The 17589-nt window shown below is 45.7% G+C and overlaps 1 protein-coding gene across 1 annotated transcript; it reads left to right on the top strand.

Annotated features, from left to right (window-relative positions):
- Window positions 1-595: 595 nt before the first annotated feature.
- Window positions 596-17538, top strand: paics (phosphoribosylaminoimidazole carboxylase, phosphoribosylaminoimidazole succinocarboxamide synthetase). Its single transcript, XM_061825133.1, has 15 exons — window positions 596-719; window positions 1736-2170; window positions 2665-2718; window positions 2784-3326; window positions 4653-4730; window positions 4985-5115; window positions 9833-9872; window positions 9950-10147; window positions 11469-11647; window positions 13029-13208; window positions 13276-13389; window positions 13489-13572; window positions 15085-15265; window positions 16937-17095; window positions 17182-17538. The coding sequence occupies exons 1-15, from the start codon at window positions 665-667 to the stop codon at window positions 17346-17348; spliced, it is 2598 nt and encodes an 865-aa protein (XP_061681117.1). The 5' UTR covers window positions 596-664; the 3' UTR covers window positions 17349-17538.
- The last annotated feature ends 51 nt before the right edge of the window (window positions 17539-17589 follow it).

Below are 17589 nucleotides of genomic sequence, written 5' to 3'. Positions count from 1 at the left end.
AAAAAAAAAAAATTTTAAAAAACATCATCCTAGGGCACATTCTTCCCTTGTGCATAAAATATAATCACGCTATTCTCTCTTTGCAGGATTAAACTTGCAGCAAGCTATAAAACGCGCAATATGGCTGCCAAGCCTGCAGGCAAACCAAACAGGTTTCAAGAAGCAAGGGGAGGAAAGGCCCCAAAAAGGGTCGAGGTGGGGGCCGAGGAGCCGTTTCATCCGCGCTCGCTGCAGTTCCAGTCTATTTACCAAGCTGCTTCTCGCATTACACTCGGCCCCTCCCCCTCGCCACATAGCTTAAGCCAGTGGTGAGGCCGCTTTCCTGCGCGGGGGGCGTTGCTTTCGGGCTTAAGCGCCCGGTTGCCTAGGGAACTGAGCAGCAGAGCCAGACGGGGGTCGAGGGGGGTGGGGGTGGGGAAAGCGATTCCACGTCAGCTCGAAAAAAGGCGCTTGGGGTGGGGGGTTGAGGCGGACGGGCGGACGAGGGGTGGGGGTGGGGGGGGGGGACGAGGCGGCGGCTCGGCGCGAGGCTCAGAACAGAGTCACATTCGAGCTGGTCTCGGAGCGTCTGAGGAGGCTCGGCGTCGGACGTGACTGGAAGGAGCGCCGGCCGAGCGCAGGAGCCGGGACTTGAACGCGAGAGGAGGCCCCGGAGCCGCACGCGATGGAGGAGGTGGGGGCACATCAGACGGGAGTCTACACCTCCTCGGCTTCGGAAGGTAAACTTTAGACCGCGGGGTGGGTCGTTCATTTAACAAAGGGGACCCAGTTGAGAAAGAAAGCCTCAGCGCTAATCTCAACTGTTTTAGCGTTTATACAAAGCATTCAATCGTACCGTTTTAATAAATCAGCTACAATTGCAGATAACGGGAAAATCTAAATCTTGGACAAAATTGGAAGCAGACATTAAAATTACAGTACAAAAAGAAGTCAAAACAAATGTTAGCTTCCCGCTTCAGCGCCTTTAGCTGGCGCACTGCGATATTCAGTGTACTTCCGCGTTGCTACAGACCCCCATTTTCTTTCTCAATTCGTCCATTTTTCAAGCCGCTTATCCCCACGAGGGTCGCGGGAGTGCCGGAGCCGAGCCAATATAACATTGGGCAGTCAGTTTTGTAAATTTAAAGTGTCGTTAACGTTCCAACCATATTTGAATGATTCAAAAAACATTTTTTAAAAAGTACACTCATCTCATCATGCCTAAACGTTTGATACATCCACTGAAACCCTGCGGTAATTTGAACATTTCCCACCGGGTCGGCTTTCGACAGCGCGACAAGCGGTGCTGGCCGCCAGCTAGCTAGCGAGCTAAATCTGGGCTCGCCCGTGGTGTCTCGTCCTCGCTTGGCGTCGCGCGACTCGGCATAACACAACACTTCAGGGAACGTTTGCCGTGTATGAAACACGGCGGCGCACACCGTTGAGCGTGAGGCTCGCGCTAGACGACGAGACATTTGAGCCGAGATATGTAACCCCACGGTGCAGACCCCACCCCAACAGGCTCCGCCTCTTAAAGGCAAACCATACTACAATACAACATAGCACATTTCCAGTGTGTAGCGCCAATTTTCACAATATTTTCCGTTTCATTTTGGACTTTGGAAGAGCCAGCCAGCGATTGCAGAAAAGCTGGATGCGGACCTTTGGGCCTTATGTTGCCCAGGTCTGGTTTAGCCCGTGGTGATTAGCGCAAAGTACTCTGCCGCAGTCTGAAACGGCGTACGTTTAAAAACAGGAGTCCAGGTTTACCAGGGGGTCCCCGGGGCGGAGGAAGGCCGCCACTGGACGGACGACGAGGTGCGAGCGCTGCTGTGCGTCTGGGCCGACCGGCGCGTCCGAGAGAGCCTCAAGAGCACGCTGCACAACAAGTACATCTTCCAGGAGATCTCCGGCCAGATGCAGCGCACCTTCGGCGTGGTGCGCAACTGGAAACAGTGTCGCACCAAATACAAGAACCTCAAGTACGACTACAAGATGGCAAAGAGCACCCACGCGGCCCGCGGCGGCCGCAGCAGCCCCGGGAAGTACATGAAGTTTTTCCACGAGGTGGAGGCCATTTTGCTGGACCGTGGCCTGGAGGAAGGATCTCTGGGGATGAAGAGGAGGTTGTACGACGGGGGGCAAGCGCCAACCGCTTCAGAAAGCGAAGTCGTCATCGAGATTGACAACTGTAAGTATGGCGTATCGCGTCGATCCATCTCTTGAAAAGGGAAATCCAGCGCTTGCGTCAAAAGATCACGTAATATGTACCCAATTTTGACAACGTGATGTTAAATCCTCTCTCCTTTAATCGTGTTTTGAGAAGATTTTTTTAAATCGCCAATCACGAATTTTCAGGGGCGCTGCCATTTTCGCCGGTCACGTGATCGACGTGGGCGTATGTGACGTGTACCGCGCCGTTCCAAACGCTGGATCATATGGGAGCCCGTGTTGCCACGATCGGCTCCGGTTTTAGCTTGAAATGAGGACTTCGCTCTCGTCCGGCCGTCACTGAAGGCTGTTTTCCCGCCCTTGCCCGGAGACACTCCGCTTGCGCGCAGTTTTATGCAAATTCTTGCCTAGCGCGCACAATCTGGTTAACTCATCTCATCCGTGTAGGAACTGCAACCAAATAGTTGTTGTGGTTACACTGTTAAAATCCAACTTCAAACATTCTCCGCACAGACGACAACAGCGACCACTACGACGCGAACGGCAACGTGGATTCAAAATTGACAGGTAGAGAACGCCGAAGTTTTACGAACATCGCGCGCCCTTTGTCGACAGTTTCTTGCCTTCAACAGCGGCGGATCAGCCCGCCGCGGACCAGCTCCAAGTGGTCACCGTGTCGGACACGGGTCGGAACTGGAGCGACCAGGAGGTGCGAGCGCTGATCCAGGTGTGGTCCGACGAGCGGGTGCGGCGCCAGCTGGAGAGTTCCACCAGAAAGCGAGACGTCTTCACGCAGATCTCCAACCGGCTGATGCAGCAGGGCATCGAACGCGACTGGAAGCAGTGCCACACCAAGTACAAGAACCTCAAGTACCTCTACCGCTCGCTCCAGAAGGGCAAGACGGACGACGCCGACCCGAAGCGCCTCATGCGATATTACGGCGAGGTCGACGCCATTATGAACCGCCGGGCGAGAGGCTCGCACACGCTCCACCGCCTCGACTTGCGCCGGATTGCGATGCCGGAGGGCGAGGCCCACTCCGCGTCGGAGGCGGACGAAAGGTCGTGCCGCCCGGAGTCGATACGGCTCGTCGCGACGCCGCAAGAACGACAAGCGACGGAAGCAGGAAGCAGTCACCACTTGCGCCCGTGGCAACCACAGGACACTTCATTAGGTACACCCCCCCCCATTTCTAATCAATCAGTTGTTTTGCTTTTATTATTAATTGTTCAATTTATTTATTTTACCACAAATTTTACTCTTTTTTGAAAAATTTAATAATTTTTAAAAATTCCTTATTTCAGTATCAGCAGAGACCCCATTTCTAATTCTTGCGTTGTATGGAAATGTGAGTACCGAATGTCGTGGTTATTAAGTACCAAATCCATCTATCCATCCAATTTCCGAGCCGCTTATCCTCACGAGGGTGGCGGGAGTGCTGGAGCCAATCCCGGCTGTCATCGGGCAGGAGGCTGTTTCCCAGCCAATCGCAGGCCACATGGAGACAGACAACAGTTGGACTCACAATCACAGCTAGGGGGAATTATTGTCTCCAATTAATATTTTGGGATGTGGGAGGAAACCGGACTGCCCGGAGAAAACCCGCGCAGGGGGAGAACATGCAAAGTCCACACAGATTTGAACCCCGGTCCTCAGAGCCGTGAGGCCGACCCTCTCCAGGTGCTCCACCGTGCCGCCGCAGTTGAATTGAATTTAATAACAAATGGAACGCCGGCATCACAAGGGAATTCCCGTTGCTCATTTCAGACATTTTAATGTAATGTAATCATTAAAATGAATAATGGGAGTCACGATGCATTCCCCCCACGGCCGCTCAACTTGTGACAACTTTTGTCAAAAAATCCCAAGGATGAAACCTCATTGAAATTAATTAAAGTTGGGCAACTTAGAAAAATACTGACAGTGGGGCAGCAGCACGCAGAGACCCAAACCAACACACAAAAGTACGTTTTCCGTATTATTTCAAATAAAACGCCAGTTACTCACATTTGAAAAATGGACAGGTGTGGTCAGTCATGCCCGCAGATATAAAGTTACGGGTGAGGTCCACCAGTCATGCCCGCAGATATACAGTTACGGGTGTGTGTTCTGTTTGGAATTATGAGTGTAGCCCTTTAAGAGTGGAGCGGGGCGGTGTCAGATAAACTAGGAAGTCGAAGTAGGTTGAACGGCACCTCGTTGTTATAGACCGTGTGTTTCCGTGTTAAAAATGGATCGATTTTCATCTGCGCCGAGAGTGCAAAAGCGCAATTGCGCAGCTTCGAGGGAACATTGGTCAAGACTACAGAAAATAAGCGACGCCTTTCAATATCTATGTGTTACTACTCTGAGCAAATTTTACATGCGGGATTTTTCTTGCTCGACTGTGCGGATTTGCGAGAACGACGGCGTGCGAGCGTGTACGTACAAAATCTGTACTTTTCAGCAAGTTGGACCAGTGTTTAAAACTTTTCCCATCTTTTATGTATCCCGTCCGTAGGACCCCGCGAAAGCAGCCCGACGCACGGCGACGCTTTCTCGACTGGCCGGGGGAGGAAGAGGAAGGCGGACGACGAAGGTTTGAAACGCGTCCAGCGATTACATAATGACTTCACATGACAGCCCCCCCCCCCCCATTCCCCCTTCCCACCGGGTCCCATGATTGGCCCCCTTAATGAAATTAGTACGGATAGTGGAGCATTTGTCACCGTGGACAAAAGGCCGAACTCGTGACGCAACCAATGAAAGAAACCTTTTGCATTCATAAAAAGAAAAAAAAAAAACAATAAATAAAAAAACACGCTTTTGTATCCCCCCCCCCCCTTCCTGCAGACACGGTCCCGGCGCCGGTGAAAAAAACTGCAGAAAACGTGAACATTAAAGAAGAGCAGACTCACGTTCCGATCATAGAAGTCCACTCGGTGTGCTCGATGGCCGACCGAGACGCGCACGCACAGACGCAGGTAAAATGATTCCAAATGGCGATTATAATATCACGATCGTGGTAACGGGAGATCACGCTACGCTGCGCCGCCGCCGCGCTGGGAAATATGCTTTTAACCGGATTACACGCTGTTGCTATCACGTGTGAAACGCACATCATGTTACTGATCCTTGTAAATTCGTTAGGTGACACTGAATTGGGTTAGCTAAAGGAACGGGTGGGAACGCGCTTCCCATCAGGGGCCATTTTGTGCTCTTTTTTGCGACAAAGTCCCTCAGAGGTTGGGTTTTTTTTTTTTTTTCTCCTTTAAAATCAGGATTTAGAACTGGAGGCCGGCGGATGTGCGTCCCAAGCGACCCGATTTAGATTTTCAAGGTACGAGTGTCCATTTTGACAATTTTTTTTTTGCTTTGACTCGCGTTACAAGAGCTGTCTGGTGGCGCTCAACTCAATTCGACACACTTTACGACAAATATTGAACATTTCATAAAAAAAAAAAAAAAAATTAAAAAGATGGTTTGAGCTCTTTGATGTCACTCCCAGCTCAAGTTGACGGTCAAGTCAACTTCAAACTAAAAGAAATACGTTTATTCAAAACATTATCCATTCACGGATCCATTTTCTTTGCCGCTTATCCTCACGAGGGCCGCGGGGAGTGCCGGCGCCTATCCCAGCTGTCAAAGGGCAGGAAGCGGGGTACAACCTGAACCGGTCGCCAACCAATCGCGGGGCACATGGAGACAAACAACCGCACTCACAATCACACCTAGGGGCAATTTAGAGTGTCCAATTAATGTTGCATTTTTTTGGGATGTGGGAGGAAACCGGAGTGCCCGGAGAAAACCCACGCGGGCACGCGGAGAACATGCAAACTCCACAAAGGCGGGGCCGGGATTGAACCCGGGTCCTCAGAACCGTGAGGTCGACGCTTCTACCAGCTGATCCACCGTTCCACCTTATTTAAAACAATAGCTTAGCTTAATTTAAAAAAAAACTGTAAAATCCCACCTACATGCTAACAGCACCAATACTCGTGGTTATAGAACTCCAAGTAAGGGATATTTGAACACAAACAACAGATACTGCATAATTTGAATAATAATATGTAAAGATAATACAGTAAACACCACCAATACTCACACATTCTTTATCTTCCACCAAAGATAGTATTACGGCATTTTACCGAGTCACTCACAGTATTGTAGTCGCATTAGAAGTATCGGAATTCCCGGCCGACAGAGCGCACCTGGTTATGAGCCTCACCCAGTACATTTGTAAAGGAAATACCATTTGGTACATGCATACGCCACAGCCGTGCAAAAGCCGGAAGTGCCCACATTGAAACGCGAGATATTTACAAAGAAAGACGGTACACAGTTTACCGCTAGCGCCGCCACGCTAACAGGGCTGATAAACATAGTGACAAAAATCACTGAGAGACTGCAGTAACACGCTAGCGCAGCGCTAACAGGGCAGGACCGGTAAAAGTCACTTCCTCAGCACATATATTCCACCGGTGTCACTCTTGCCTTTTCCCCTCGAGTGCCACCTTGCGGCCGTGAGAAAAAAAATGCACAAATTAGCCGCATCTCCGCATAAACCTCAGGGTTGAAAGCGTGTAAAAAAAAAGTCGCGGCTTACAGGCCGGAAATTACGGTACTATTCTTCTTCTTCATTTGCCTCCACATGAATGTATTACACTGCCTTCTGGTGGCCAAGACGGGCACATCACAAGGAGCAGCGCAATTAATTGGGTTGCACCAATGGAGAACAAACTTGAAATCTTTACATAGAATTTATTGACATAATTAATTGGTGTTTTTAAGAAGTACATTTTTACGGAGGGCTATTTACCTGATTATAAAAACAATACAAGTCTCAAAGGCACCTTAAAGTGATGTTCTCTTACATTACTTTGATGTTACACGTTCCTATTTGATATTTTTTTCTCCATTTGACATTCATTCTATGATTTAAAAAATGTGAAGGAATTCTGCATTACTCTGTACTTGAGTAGGGATTTTTCACTTTTTAATTGCTCAACCAATAATTTTTACTCAAGTCATATTACTCTAAAGCAGTGAGTCAAAAGTGCGGTAGTCGTAGATATGAATATCCGGATACAACACACCCCTTTTGAACTGTGTGCCTAGGGCGACGCTAAGCTAGTGAGGGCAAACTCGTTAGCGCGCATTATGTGGACAGCAGGAAAACAGACAGCTCAAGAATTTCGAAGTGTGTTGCATAAAAGTTGCGCACAATGCTGTGTAAGCTCAACAAGGGAACTGGGAATAACTTTTAACAGATAAAAATGTTTTTGGGGCTTTTTACAAATTCAAAATTAAAATTGTTAAAAGCACATGCTTTGGTTTTGGCAAAAATGTAAAATTCATGAAACTCGGTTGAGAAATGAGTAATTTAGAACCGTCGTGTATCTGGTTTTCATTTCTTGTGGTGGTACCAGAACTGTTATTGGTACACGGGTTCCGTCTAGTTCAGGGCTCTCAAACTCAATTTAACTTGAGGGCCGCTGGAGGGGGAGTCTGGCTGAGGCGCAGCGCACATGTACTTACCGGGTACATGTAATTAAATTTAGGAATTAAAAACAATCTTATCTTCTTAAACATTTTTTTTTTAACAGAAAATAAGACGGTGCTTACAACTTGTGTGTAAAACTTTTGCGAAAAAAAAAACAAAACAAAACAAACAAAAACGTCAACGCTGCTGTAACTTTCTCATTGAAATTTGTTTCTCGGCTTGCATCAAGGTCGATGTCAGCCATCTACCCCACCGTGATTGGTCTGCTCCGCACGCAACGCTGTAAAAGTGCCATTCGTATTAAACTCAAGGGCTGCCTGACCATTATACCTTCATATTAAGGTGGGGGCCGCAAAATATCATCTCGCTGGGCCACAAATGGCCCACGGGCCGCACGTTTGAGACCCCTGCTCTAGATGTACACAAAGGGTTGCCCAAGTACAGTTCGGTTGTATTTCACTATTTAGTACAACTATCGCTTTGTATTTGATCTTTTTCAAAATGGTTCATTTGCAAATGAATTTATTTTTATAATTTATAATGTAACTTTTAAATGCAATATCTGAATCATAATTTAACTACCGTTTTTTCTTCTTTTTCCTTTTCCTTTCGGCTTGTCCTGTTCGGGGTCGCCACAGCGTGTCATCTTAAATAAACGCATATTTGTTTGGCACAGTTTTACACATTTTTTTTTTAATTTTCCTATATTAAAATACATAGTTAATTCTCAAAATGTCTTCATAATATTAAAGATAAAAGTACCAGGTCGTGTTGTGGACACCTTTTCGTGCGATCGAATGGAGAAGTGTCTCAAATCGTTGGACTGATTGGTTTTGTGGACTACTCCAACTTAAGTATTTTTATGTCGGTCGTGTACGTAGAAAGTTCATATTTGTTTATTTTGAGGTGCTGTAACTATATATATATATATATATATATATATATATATATATATATATATATACATATATATATACATATATATATATATTATATATATATAAGTACCACTGCACTGAAATAACAGAACTCTTTACTCGAGCACATTTATTGGCTACTGTTCCCAATTCTGATTTTAACAGCCGAAATGTGTAGAACTTCAAAGCAGTTCTGGACATGGCTGGTGCAAGACGGTCCTTGAACGCATCTCGAGCATAAACTTTTCCCCGCGTTCTCCGCTCATAGCCCACGTTTCGACACGAGTGAGCAAGTGACACCAAAACGGTTCGTGTTGTGGCTGTTAGAGCTAAAAAGAATTTATATACGAGCCTCGTGTGACTTAAAAAAAAAAACTTGTTGTCTATGTTTATGCGTGAATATCTCTCTCCAAAAAAAAAAAAAAAAAAAAAGAAGATGCTTCCGTTCGCGTTACCTGTGCTGCAACGCCACGAGCCCCAGGGTGAGCACCTGAGCCACTTCCAGCTGCGTCGGCCACTCTCCGGCCGCCACGCAGCCGAACACCCCGCACTCCTCCCCGATCCCGGACTCGTCGAACTCCATCCTGGCTGCCGCCGCCGCACGCTTAGCCCGTCGGTGTTGCTGCTGCTGGTGGGCCCCAGTGGCCGAGAGGGCGATCTGCGCATGCGCACAACACGCAACTCTTGCTTCCCGAGCACGTGTCTCGGAATGGGGGGGGCGCGTTTCCTACAAAACACGGTCGATAAAAAAAAAAAAAAAACACAAGAAAATTACACACTAAGAGAGGAAGAATTAAAAACAAAATCACGTCGGGGTTAACTATTCGCTTTGTGAATAAGACCACGAGTTGAGAGTTTGACTTTTAAACTCGAGCGCCATTACTTCTACTTCAACCGAAGCAGGCGTTTCAATGTAGTGCGCGACGACAAATCACCTCGAGCGAATTAATCGATTGCGTTGAGTCAAAAAGAGAATAAAATGGGAGGGGGGGGGTGGAGCCCTCCTGTAATCCAAAACAGTTGCTCTTTTTTTTTTTTGCAAGAAACAGTTTGTAGAGTCGAGGCGTCTCCACCGCCCGCCCACGTGAGGCCAGTTCGCGCTTTTCATTGGCCGTAGCGAGTGAATGGAGGGGCGTGATTGGCTCGCGAACACGTAAGAAACGCTCGACTTCCGCCTTATGCTCTCTGCACGCCTGCGGCGCCCATGCTCGCTTGACAACTTTTTTTTTTTTTTGCATTTCCTTTGGCTCACTGCTTCTTTTTGCTTAATTTCTCGTACAGTTCTGCGGCGTGTCGAAGAGAAACATGGCCACCACGCAAGGTATCGTAAGTTATTTTCGATTCTGCAAAACAGCGCGCATTTTAAAATGGATTCTCTCTTTTTTTGTGTGTGATTAGAGTTGAGCATTGGCAAGAAGCTGAACGAGGGAAAGACCAAGCAGATTTTCGAGATCGTGGATCAACCCGGTCTGGTTCTGGTGCAGTCCAAAGACCAGATCACCGCCGGGAACGCAGTGAGGAAAGATCAGATGGAGGGCAAAGCGGCCATTGCCAATAAAACCACCAGCTGCGTGTTCGAACTGTTGCAGGAATCTGGTAAAAAAGAAAAAAGTGCACTCTTACTCTCCCACACTGGTTTAAAAAAAAAAAATCATTTTTAGCTCCCCATCAACGTGAGTTTATTTGAAACGCAGATGCAATAAGAGGGAAATGTAATGTTATCACTTTATCCTCAAGTCACTTTCATTATATGAACTTTAGTGTTAAACGTTTTAATTCAATGTTTCAAATATGCTCGTACCTAGCTTTCTTTTACTTTATTGGAAAATGCCCAAAACATTATTTTTGCATTATACGGTATTGTAATATTTTACGTAATTGGATTATTGCACCTTTTTTTTCAATTATAAAAAGCTTCTGAAAACATTATAGAAAATAGAATTATTTGTAAGTTTCTCTTTATTTCAATATTTATAGACAAAAAATATATTATAAATATTGAATATGCAAAGGGAATTTTTTTTAAATATTTTTAAAAGATATTATAAAATCTTTCTGAAAACATTACAGAAAATAGAATGAGTTGTATATTAAGTTTCTACTCAATTATTTCAACATTTATAGACTCAAATATTTATTAGATTAAATATGCACAGAAAAAAATGTTTAATATAAAAAAAATCTGATTTACATTTTTACCCAAAACACCTTTTTTTTTTTTTATTTGTTCTGGCTGGCAGTGACAATGTTTCACATTTTTTTTACATTATTTTTTAACTTGAATTGAGCATTTGTTAGCTTACATGCTATATATTGACAACCCAAAATAATCAAAAATTAGTTGCAGTTTTATATCATGCAAAGATTATATTGTTAGAAAATTTTAAATGCATCATAATGAACGATTATTAAATATTTTATGTGAAATCAAGAGATGTTTTTTCATATAAGATCTTGGATGATTTTATTTATTTATTTATTTTTTACCTGAAACGGCTTTTTTCCCCTCCTTATCTTTGTGTTATAGCTAATCACACATCACTAATCACAAAAAGTAGTGGCCATATTTTCCATTTTCTGGAGATTCTTGAAATTTATTTGTGGAAAAAAACGGATTCTATATTGGCTGTATATCGCCAAGCTAACTTCATCTAATGCGAACATGTGACCATTTCCTGTGTAGATGTAGTCACGTGTGTGGCGGCGGCGGCGGCGGCGTTGAATGAATGCTCTAACTAAGTGTAACCCGTCTGTCACTCACAAGACCCATCAAACGTTGCACATGAGCACCCCGTGACTCGTACACCAGCAGAACGTACGCGACGTCATCTCCTCCCTTGCCTCTCAATTGTAGTGTTTGACACGCATTCCTTTCTCTTTTTTTTTTTTTTTTGTCTCCTTCTCTCTCCCCGCGAAGGCATCAAGACGGCCTTTGTGCGGCAGCACTCGGACACGGCGTTCGTGGCGGCGCACTGCGAGATGATTCCCATCGAGTGGGTCTGCCGCAGGGTGGCCACCGGCTCCTTCCTCAAGAGGAACCCGGGCGTGAAAGAGGGCTACCGCTTCTCCCCGCTTAAGATGGAGATGTTCTTCAAAGTGAGTCCCCGTACCTCGTATTTAACCCCCCCCCCCAACAATTCAGATTCCCAGGTGTCTGAACGACATGCCTGTGACATACTTTTGTCAAAATACACCAAGGATCAAGTTTTGTCAAGTGCAAATAAGTATCCGTTTCGTTACCGTGACGACTGGGGATGCCGTTGATCCCCGCGTCCCGGAAAGGGCAAGCGTGAATTCCGACAGTCATCACGTCATCGCCGGCTTTATCCTTTAAGAGAAAAGAATAAATGTTAACGTAAAACAAAATAACCTAGCCAGAAAGTCTCCCAATAAAATGAGGTTCAATTAAGCATGTGCATAAAAATTCCAAGCATCTTTGAACCAAAATGTTGACTAATATATTTGCTATTTAGAGCATTATTGCCTCAATTTTAAAAGGAAGCTCAACAAATTATCCTGAAAGACGCTAAAAAGAAGGATTGTGGAGGCAGCGCTTAGTCACCGAGCTCCTGAATCGCACTCGTGTCGCAGATCTGTACATGTGGCGCGTGCAGCAGACACAACAGATCGTTTCCGCCATTTTAGGGAACAAAATGCCCGCCCACCTGCAATAGCGCTACTTCAAGCCAAGGCTTGTAACTCCGTGCAGTTGGAATACGGTACGTTAGCTTCTGTCAAAGATGCCGCTCGGCGTAATGTGCTGTAGAGCCCCAGTTCTCGACTGCAATCCGTTCTAGAAGGCGGTTCGAAAACCGAATCAACCGCCGCGCGAGTTATGTTATTTCCGGGTTGTTTTTTTTTTTTTTCGAGGGTTCGTTCGGATTGACAACAACAAAGCGCGTCGTGGGTGGGTCAGCCGGTCTGGCCGCGCATTCTGTTATTTCCGGGTTTGGTTGGGAGTGTTCGAGTACCGATTTTCGCTCGAAAACAGAAAAAAAAAAAATTCAAATTTTCATTTGAGAACCGAGGCTGTACTGTACTGTGTTTCCGTTTATGGCAGCTGGAAAATGTTGGCCTCACAGTTCTGAGGCCCCGGGTTCAATCCTGCCCCTCCCTGTGTGGAGTTTGCATGTTCTCCCCGTGCCTGCGTGGATTTTCTCCGGGCACTCCGGTTTCCTCCCACATCCCAAAAAACATGCGACATTAATTGGACACTGTAAATTGCCCCTAGGTGTGATTGTGAGTGCGGCTGTTTGTCTCTATGTGCCCTGCGATTGGCTGGCGACCAGTTCAGGTTTGTACCCCGCCTCCTGCCCGTTAACAGCCGGGATAGGCTCCAGCCCTCCCCTGTGTGACCCTTGTGAGCATAAGCGGGTAAGAAAATGGATTTTCGGTTGAGTCCATCAGTCAGCCACCGCCACAATACCGCAGGAATCTAAAAACAAACAAAACAAATAACACCCCCGCGCCCCCCCAGGACGACGCCAACAACGACCCGCAGTGGTCCGAGGAGCAGCTGCTGGAGGCCGGGTTCCGCCCGGGGGGCCTCGCCATCGGCCGCTGCGAGGTGGACATCATGAGCCGCAGCACCGTGGCCATCTTCGAGATCCTGGAGAAGGCCTGGGCCACGCAGAACTGCACGCTGGTCGACATGAAGGTGCGTGTTGCGACTGGCCGAATAATAATAATAATAATACTTATTATTATTATTATTTGTCTTCCAGATCGAGTTTGGCGTCAACGTGAAGACGCAGGAGATTGTCCTGGCTGACGTGATCGACAACGACTCGTGGCGGCTGTGGCCCGCCGGAGATAGGAGCCAGCAGAAAGATAAGCAGGTTATTATTATTTTTAATTTTTTTGCATTTGTTGCGCAAAAAAAATCTTTCTGCGTGATGACTCGAGTGAGCCCACGTGAACTTTACTGGCATTTCCAGGTTTACCGTGACCTCAAAGAGGTCACCCCGGAGGCCATGCAGATGGTGAAGAGAAACTTTGAGTGGGTCTCCGAAAGGGTCAAGGTGCGCCAAAGCCTTTTTTTTTTTTTTTTTTTTTTTTTTATCTGCACTCATCAATAGAAGCTTTTCATCTTTGTATGCTTTTTTTTTTTTTTGCTTTTTTTTTTCTTTCCCTGGTGAATCTATCGAGGTTATTGTAGGTGACATTCCAAACATAATTGAATTTTAACTGCGTCGAGCGGACTCTAAACCGCTTCCACGTAAACAAATAGATTTATCAGTGGATTTTGTCCACGCAAGCTGCATTTTGACCCCCGCCCCACAACCCAAAATTTTAGCGTTTGCTCACTTAAACTAGGATATGATGACAGTCAAGATATTTAAAACTTTTAAAATGAAAAGCATTTTTTTTCCACTGTTTTTCTTTCAGAAAAACTAAGTCTTAAGATATTGAATGTAAAACATTTAGCACTCCATAAATGTATTAAGGAAAATACTTCAAATTTTATGCAAAGCATGCGACCCCCCCCCCCAAAAAAAAAAAAATCTTTAAAAATGTAACATTTTTATTTATTTGCCTAATGGCGTAGTTGCTGTGGTCATTTTTGAATGTTTTCAGGAAACAAAAAAAAATATTTTCAGAAACACACACCTTATTTCTATATTGTAAGTTTTTTTTTTTCTAAATTGATGCAATTAGGCTAAAGATTTTTGATTAAAATAAAAACTGAATCATTTTTTCCAAATAAAATTTCACGCAAAGCTTAATTACAATTAAAACAATTTTATTTAAATTAATTTTCAAAGCATGCATCTATTAAATATCCCCAAAAGATCTGTTGTAGTACTTAACGTAAAGCATGTATGTCAATCAACAAAAATAAATACTAATTAAAAATGCACATGTTTAATATAGAGCATGCATTTCTAATTTAAAGTTTAAAAACTATTTCAATATTTTTAATACAAAGCTTATACGCCCCAAAAGTCTTCATAAATAATAAATAAATGATTAATTATGGGGATTTTTTTTTTCCCTTACTTTGGCTTTTCCACCAATTGCTTTCTTTAAGGTTCTGATTGGCTTAACTTGACTAAATTTTTAAGGCGAGGTTGTCAAACTTAATATTGTCGCTGGCCAAATTGCAGTTCTGGTTTCTGTCAGAGAGCAGTCATCACCATTGCCTCATTTATTATGTATACACTAAAATTAAGTAGTCATATTACCAGTAAAAATCATTTACTTAAATACTGTTTATTTTAAAAAGGGGATTGGTAACAAAAAATGCTTGCGATATATAAATTAAAGTGAATTTTTGGACAGAAGCAATTTGCAATTTTGGTATATATATATATATATATTTTTTTTTTAAAGAAACACAAAGTTAATGATGATTTGCTTTTGTGGGCCTCATAAAATGATGTGGCGGGCCAGATCTGGCCCCACGAGCCTTGAGTTTGACACCTATGGTTTAGAGGATTTTTTGTTTTATTTTGGTTGTTTTTGCTGGCTAAATTAGCGACATTAAACATTAATTATTTTTTTTTTCTTTTTTTTTTATTTCATTTCCTCAGCTGCTGCTGGAACCCAAGGCCAGCGGCAGGGTGGTGGTCCTCATGGGCTCCACCTCGGACATGGCCCACTGCGAGAAGATCAAGAAGGCCTGCGCCTCCTACGGGGTCCCCTGCGTGCTGCGCGTCACCTCGGCGCACAAAGGCCCCGACGAGACGCTGCGCATTAAAGCGGAATACGAAGGTACCGGTCGGTCTCTTCCGGTTACTCCGGCGGCGGGAGGGAACGACATCTGCCGCAGTCACTTCGATATAATTAGAGAGGCGTCAAGTCCCTCTCGAATAGTGAAAATTTGCGATATTAAAACGGGGAGGGCGAAAAAGTAATTTGAGATATAAATACTTTTGCTTGAAATTGTTGTCGTCTTCAAACACATTTTTTTACAACGATAAACGTGCATTTGAACAACATATTGAAAGTGCAAGAGCGATAGTGTAAATATCAAAAGTCATCACTCACCCATCCATCCATTTTCTTGGCCGCTTATCCTCACAAGGGTCACGGGGAGGGTTGGCCTCAGCTAAATCGGACAGTTTGCGCCCCATTCCGCAATCATAAGGAACCTCACTTATGAAGCCAAATTCCATATATCCATCTTAGCCACTTATCCTCACAAGGGCTGCGGGGAGTGCTGGAGACTATCCCAGCTGTCACCAGGTAGAAGGCGGGGTACACCCCAAACTGGTTGCCAGCCAATCACAGGGCACATCGAGACAAACAATTGCACTCACGATCACACCTATGGGCAATTTAGTGTCCAATTAATGTTGCATGTTTTTGGAATGTGGGAGGAAACCCACGCAAGCACGGGGAGAACATGCAAACTCCATACAGGCGGGGCCGGGATCGAACCCAGGACCTCAAAACTTTTCAGCTGATCCACTGTGGTGGCCAATGTGGGGGGGGGGGGGGGGGGGGAGTGTAAATATCAAAATCAATAACTCAAGTGCATAAAAAAATTATATGATAATAACCATCCATCCATTTTCTTAGCCGCTTATCCTCACAAGAATCGCGGGAGTGCTGGATCCTACCAGCTCTTAACGGGAAAGAGGCGGGGTACTGGTACTGGTTACCAACCAATGGCAGGGCACATAGAAACAAACAACACTCACAATCACACCTCGGGGCAATTTAGAGCGTCTAATCAAGGTTGCATGTTTTTGGGCTCGGCGGCATGGTGGATCAGATGGGAAAAACGTTGGCCTCACAGTTTGGAGATCTCGGGTTCAATCCCGGACCCCGCCTGTGTGAAATTTGCATGTTCTCCCCTTGCCTGTGTGGGTTTTCTCTGGGTGGGCACTCCGGTTTCCTGCCACATCCCAAAAACATGCAACATTAACTGGACACTCTAAATTGCACCTAGGTGTGATTGTGAGTATGGCTGTTTGTCTCTACGGTGCCCTGCGATTGGCTGGCAACCAGTGCAGGGTGTACCCCGCCTCCTGCCCATTGACAGCTGTGAAAGGCTCCGGCAATCCCGCGACCCTTGTGAGGATAAGCGGCTAAGAAAATGGATGGATGTTTTCAGGATGTGAGACGAAACTGGAGTGCCCGGGGAGAACATGCAAACTACACACAGCGGGGAGCCGGGATTTGAACCCCGGTCCTTGAACTGTGAGGTCACTGCTTACCAGCTGCGCCGCCATGTTTTGATTATTATATTAATAAGAAAAAAGGGGGGGGGGGTATTCACTAATCAAAAACGACAGCCCTATTCTTTGACTGCATTTATACGTTGCAGTGACAGAATCCCCGCGATTGTCTTGTCAGCCCCAATTCTGAAATTATTATTATTATTTTTTTTTTTATTGGGCCGCGAAAGAAGAAAGTGACGTTCCCGTCATTTAACAGGAGACGGCGTCCCCACGGTGTTCGTGGCGGTGGCCGGCCGGAGCAACGGCCTGGGCCCCGTGATGTCGGGTAACACGGCTTACCCCGTCGTCAACTGCCCGCCCGTCTCGCCCGACTGGGGCTCCCAGGACGTCTGGTCCTCCCTCCGTCTGCCGAGCGGTGAGTCCCCGATTCTTGGTTTTTTTTGGGGGGTAAGATCTGGCCGGCCCCTCGCTCATTTGGTCGGGTCTCTGCCGCCGCCGCAGGCCTGGGCTGCTCCACCGTCCTCTCCCCCGACGCGGCCGCCCAGTTCGCGGCTCAGATCTTCGGGCTGAGCGATCACCTGGTGTGGTCCAAGCTGAGGGCCTCCATGCTCAACACGTGGGTGGCCCTCAAGGTGGCCGACAAGAAGCTCCAGGCCTGCAGCCTCTGAGGCAAAAATCGGCACCGAGCCTCCTCTGGCAGGCCCGTTCATCTCTTCTGAGTGCAAAAAAAAAACCCAAAACAAAGTCAACATTAATCTGTGCTTCAACATTTCCGTTGAAAACAATTTGATAACTTTGTCATCTAATGTCATTGATCTTTTATCACAGACGTGCAATAAAATGAAAACATTCCATACACAGCTTGAGAACAGTTTTGCGAAGCGTCAAAATGTATTTTCCAGTGAAATC

The sequence above is a fragment of the Syngnathoides biaculeatus genome, chromosome 7 (genome assembly GCF_019802595.1).
Source record: "Syngnathoides biaculeatus isolate LvHL_M chromosome 7, ASM1980259v1, whole genome shotgun sequence".
NCBI lineage: Eukaryota > Metazoa > Chordata > Actinopteri > Syngnathiformes > Syngnathidae > Syngnathoides > Syngnathoides biaculeatus.
The sequence above is the reverse complement of the archived record's forward strand: the minus strand, read 5'-3'. Positions and strand labels throughout refer to the sequence as shown.

Excerpts from the sequence above, each read along its gene's own strand:
- paics (XM_061825133.1), top strand. The coding sequence starts at position 665 with ATGGAGGAGGTGGGGGCACATCAGACGGGAGTCTACACCTCCTCGGCT. Across the intron at positions 10,148-11,468 it reads CGAACTGTTGCAGGAATCTG|GCATCAAGACGGCCTTTGTG; the intron begins GTAAAAAAGAAA and ends CTCCCCGCGAAG. Across the intron at positions 13,390-13,488 it reads GCCAGCAGAAAGATAAGCAG|GTTTACCGTGACCTCAAAGA; the intron begins GTTATTATTATT and ends TGGCATTTCCAG.